Genomic DNA, 5,430 nt, shown 5'->3' on the forward strand with positions numbered 1-5,430 from the left:
GGAGGAGGGGATTCCGATCTTTGATTACGGATGCGAGGTGGATTTAGGTTGGGTGGCCGACGAGCCTATGACCGTGGTCTCGCGATACACTGAGTCTCTGAGCGGGGCTTTTAGGGAGGTTGAAGATAGGGGGCCAAGTTACCCTTGTAATTTCAAGGTTGGTTGCCCGTCCAAAAATGAACAGATTTGTTCTCGTTTTGCCGAGGACAGTTTCGCCATGTATGAGTACGTGTTTAGGGAGCTCGGATTTCGTCTACCTTTCTCCAGCTTCCAAGTTGCTTTGTTGGCCAGTCTTAGCTTGGCCCCGTCCCAACTGCACCCGAATGCCTTTGCTTTCATGCGGGCTTTCGAAATCGTCTGCGACTACCTACGTATTGGCGCCACTACTGCCTTGTGCGACCGTTGTTTTCGCGTTTAAAGACAATCGGCTGATGGACGCTTCAGTTGGGTCTCTTTCAAGAATGTCGATTGAAAGCTTTTTAGAATGAACACCGACTCGGTCAAGGATTTTAAGGATCATTATTACGTTGTCCGTCTGCATAGCCAGGCGGCGTATACTTCACTGTCTAAGTTGGTGACAATGCGCGGCGAGGACGGCAGCCCGGAGCATGACGAGATCGGGGCGATGAAAACGAAACTTTGTAGCATGTTTCCCTTCTTTTGGTGGAAGGGTCATTTCAATGCCCCTCCTAAACATTATGCCTGGGAAGACGGGGACTTGGACGAGCAGGATATCGCGTCCTTTGCTGCCCTGTGCAAGTATGTCGATAGTTTCTCCCTTGCTCAGTGGGTGACAAGGAGTGGTGCCCTATTCTGAACGAGCAGGGTGAAGTTATGGTTGAGACCCAGGCAATAAACACAAAGGCCCTTCTGTCGTGCAAGACACCCGAGGAAACTAGGGCGCTGCTAGGTTGTATTTGGGTTATTTTTCCTTTGGGTCTTTGATTGATGTTTCCAGCTAACTTGTTTGCTTTGTTTTTCAGATGTCATGCCGACGAAGGATGACAAACTTGTAAAGATGGCCCAAGATGCCCGTAAGCTTCGGGAAAAGAACAAGTCTCAGGCAGGGGGGCTGGTTGACACCTCAGGGCCGACCGGTTCTCCCGTGGTGAACTTGGAGGCCGAGAGGACTCCGAAGAGGCAGCGTCAGGCGGAGGCAGCTCGCAAATAGGCGTCAGGTTTGGGGCCTGATCGTGCATTCATGCTCCCTCCCTGCTTCAAAGACGGACAGTATCTCGAGCGATATCCTCTGTCTGTCTCCTCGGATGAGGCTAGAAGGATAGAGGAGATGGATGCTCCTGCCCGATTCAAACAGCTTACCGGTGATAGCGCCGCTGTTATGCGGGTCCTGGAGATGGCCTAAGTGTTTGCTCGGGGGGACACAATGTCTGCTGCTGTGCTAAAGAAGGCAGAGTCAGACAAGAAGGCTGTTGAGGACAAGCTGGCTAAGGAAGAGGTTGCTCGGGAAAAGGCGAAGAAGAGGGTTGAGGAGGCGCTAATGAATAAGGAGGAGGAGTTGGAGGCGGAGAAGAAGAGGTCAGCCGATCTTGAGGCATCTTGGGCGCCGACGACGGAGGAATCCGATGACATATCCGTGCTGAAGTCCAGGGCCGAGATGGCTGAAGCTGGGTTCGACCGGGCTGTCGAACAGCTGAAGCTTCTGAACCCTGGGTTGAAGGTGGACAACATCGGGCTCTCGTCGAGGATCGTGGATGGACAATTGTTGCCCGACTCTCCGGCCGAAGATGAATGATTTTGTTGGATTTGTTTACTTTGGGTCTGGGTGCCCGTGTTTGTTCGGCCTGCGCACCATATTATTTTTTCTTTCTGGATATTGGGCTATGCCCGACTTATTTCGGGGGCCTGCGTGCCCGTAATTTTTGTAACCTCTGGATATTACCGACATATTTGGTCGGGGCTTTATCTTTTAAATGCATTTCTATTTTGAACTCTTGCTTGTGTTCGACTTTCTTCTGTGTGTTTGGAAAGCCTTGCGTTTTAGACATATTTTTGTTATTGGATTGTGCTCGACAACTGATGGTCGTTTGTCCTTGTGAATGTCATCACACATGGAAATATTTGTGTTATTGGATTGTGCTCGACCTCGGGTGATCTTCCGGTCGTGTGGGGTACGGACTGGGCGCGCAGAGCAGGTCTGTGCTATGAATGGGTACGAGAGTACGGTCGGGGCCAGGTGCTCGTGGCGTGAACGGTCCCATCGCGAGCTGGGGTTCTGCCGTGCAAGTACTGCCACGGTGGATCTAGGTGTAGGGCTCCCCGTGTAATCAGATCTCTGTCTTGATAAGGAATTCTGACTGTCGTTGTCATGGAGTGTTCGCGTCTTTACCACGACGCGCGTTCACGCCCGGTTATTCCTCGTCTTTGAGGTTAGTTCCTGGGTGGCTGTTAGCTGGTTTTAGCTGTAATATCGTCTGAGTTTCTCAGTGTTCCATGGCCGAGCAAGTTTTTCCCCGAGCAGGTTCTTGAGGTAGTAGGCTCCGTTCTCGGTTTTGTAGTAAACTCGGTATGGGCCTTCCCAGTTTGGGGCGAGTTTGCCTTCGCGCGAGTCTTTCATATTCCTGCGCAAGACAAGAGCTCCGACTTCGAACTCGCGTTTGATGACTTTGGCGTTGTGGCGCAGAGCTATCTGTTGCTTTAATTTTGCTTCGCGGAGGGAGGCTCCTGCTCGGATCTCCTCGTTCATGTCGAGTTCCTCCCTCATAGCTTTGTCGTTGAGTTCTTCCTCGAAGGGTGACTCGGTACGACGAGATGGTTCCGGGATTTCCACGGGAATAACGGCCTTGGTACCGTAAGTTAATCTAAATGGAGTTTCTTTAGTGCTCGAGTGTGGTGCCGTCCTGTATGCCTAGAGCACGCTATGCAACTCCTCGACCCATGCTCTTTTAGCTTCGTCGAGTCGTCGTTTCAGTCCTCGGAGGATGACTCGGTTCGCGGCTTCGGCCGACCCATTGGTCTGGGAGTGCTCGACCGAAGTGAAGTGTTGCTTGGTGCCGAGCTTGGTTACGAATTCTTGGAATTTTCTATCGGTGAATTGGGTGCCGTTGTCGGTTATTATTAGCTGGGGCACCCCGAACCGAGCAAGCACGTTCCGCTTGTAGAAGCAGAGCACGTTTTGGGCGGTAATTTTGGCGAGTGCTTCGGCTTCTATCCATTTAGTGAAGTAGTCCACGGCGACGACCAGATATTTGTTTTGGTATGATCCTATCGGGAAGGGTTCGAGGAGGTCCATTCCCCAAGTGGAAAATGGCTAGGGTGAGGATAGGGAGTTGAGCTCGTGCGGGGGAGCTAGGTGCAAGTCGAAGTGACATTGACATTTATCTCACTTCTGGACATGTTCTTTGACGTCTTGCTACATGGTCGGCCAATAGTATCCAGCCTTGAGGGCTTTCCTTGCTAATGAGCGACCGCCGAGATGTTGGCCGTTAATCCCCTCGTGAAGTTCCTGCAGTATGTCAAGCGCCTGGGTAGTCTCGACGCATTTGAGTAGAGGGATGGAAAATCCTCGTCGGTACAGCTTGTCCTCGATTATGACGTATGAGCAGGCTCGTCTTTTGATTGCAGAGGCCTCCTTTGCGTCGGTTGGTAGCTCGTCTTTGGTGAGGAAGTTGTATACCAGGGTCATCCAGCATTGATCACCTCTGATGGCGAGCACTTGCATTAGGGAGGTACTCTTGTCCACACTCGGTTTTGAGATGATTTCCTGGATTACTGACTTGTTTCCTCCTTTCTTCCTCGTGCTCGCGAGTTTGGGGAGGACGTCTGCTCGGGAATTATGCTCCCGGGGTATGTGTTCGACTTCTGCCTTTGTGAAGTTTTTCATTTTTTCTTTGACCAATGCAAGGTATTCGACGGGGGTTTCGTTTTTGGTTTGGTAGTCTCCGTTAACTTGAGATGCGACGAGCTGGGAGTCTGTGTAAATTTTTACTTCTCGGGCACCTATGTCCTCCGTGAGTCGCAGATCGGCGAGGAAGGCTTCGTATTCAGCCTGGTTGTTTGAGGTGGTGAATGATAACACCAAGGAAACCTCGATGATGAGTCCCTCATTGTTCTCTAAGATAATGTCGGCTCCACTTCCCGAACTACTGGAAGCGCCGTCGATGGTCCATAAATTTTCGGATGAGGGAGGAGATGAGATCGATGTTATTTCGGCTACAAAATCGACCAGTGCTTGAGCTTTCAGGGCTTTCCTGCTCTCGTACTGGATGTCAAACTCGGATAGTTCTAGCGACCATTTCAGCATTCTCTCGGCCATGTCTGGTCGGACGAGGAGTTGTTTGATGGGTTGGTCGGTTCGGACGACGATCGTACGGGCGAAGAAATAATACCTTAACCTCCGAGCAGCCATTATCAGTGCCAAAGCGATTTTTTCGATTTTCTAATACCGTACCTCGGGTCCTTGTAGGGCTTTGCTAGTGAAATATACAGGCTTTTGCCCGTCCTCGGCTTCTCAGATTAGGGCCGCGCTGACTGCCTCGTTTGAGACGGCTAGGTAGAGACATAACATCTCTTCGTTTCCTAGTCGGGTCAGAACGGGCGGTTCTGAGAGGACTTGCATAAGAGCTTAAAAATGGGAGAGCGTGTTGGGCGGATTTCGCGACGAACCGAGACAGCACTGTGAGCATCCCGTTTAAGACTTGGAATGATTTTTTATTGTTGGGATTTCTGAGAATGCTCGGCATTTGTTCGGGTTGGCTTCTATTCCTCTTTCGGTCAGGTAGAATCCAAGGAATTTTTCGGCCCTAACGCCGAAGGTACATTTCTCTGGATTGAATCGCATTTTGCAATTTCTGGCTTGCTTGAATACCCATTCGAGATGCGTGGTGTGGTTGGTGTCTTCTCGGGATTTGACGATCATATCGTCCATGTACACTTCGAGGGTGTCCCCGATCTCTCCTCGGAATACCTTGTTCATCATCCGCTGGTATGTGGCGCCGGTGTTCTTGAGTCCGAAGGGCATTACGTTGTAGTAATAGTTCCCCAACTCAGTCATAAACGATGTGCACTGCTTGTCGCATCTCGCCATGGGGATTTGATTATAACCTAAGTAAGCATCCATAAAAGACAATAATTTATAACCGGCCGAGTTGTCGACCAGCCTGTCAATGTTAGATAAAGGGTAAGCATCTTTGGGACAAGCCCTATTAACATCGGTATAATCAACGCACATTCTCCATTTTCCATTAGATTTTTCAACTAGTACAACGTTTAAGAGCCAAGTTGAATACTTGGCCTCAGAAATAAAATTTTCCTCTAGGAGGTCTTTTACAGCTTTCTCGGCAGCCTCCGCTTTCTCGGGAGACTGCCTGCGCCTATGTTGAACTACTGCCTTCGCGGATGGATCAATAGAGAGGTGGTGGCAGGCGACCTCGGGGTCGAGTCTGGGTATTTCAGTTGTGCTCCAGGCAAACA

General features: G+C 50.4%; 1 protein-coding gene across 1 annotated transcript; it reads left to right on the plus strand.

Annotated features, from left to right (window-relative positions):
- Window positions 1-1,384: 1,384 nt before the first annotated feature.
- Window positions 1,385-1,753, plus strand: LOC131621972 (uncharacterized). Its single transcript, XM_058893032.1, has one exon. It carries the CDS (start codon window positions 1,385-1,387, stop codon window positions 1,751-1,753), a length of 369 nt encoding a protein of 122 aa, XP_058749015.1.
- Window positions 1,754-5,430: the final 3,677 nt, after the last annotated feature.

The sequence above is a fragment of the Vicia villosa genome, unplaced genomic scaffold (genome assembly GCF_029867415.1).
Source record: "Vicia villosa cultivar HV-30 ecotype Madison, WI unplaced genomic scaffold, Vvil1.0 ctg.000020F_1_1_3, whole genome shotgun sequence".
Taxonomy (NCBI): domain Eukaryota; kingdom Viridiplantae; phylum Streptophyta; class Magnoliopsida; order Fabales; family Fabaceae; genus Vicia; species Vicia villosa.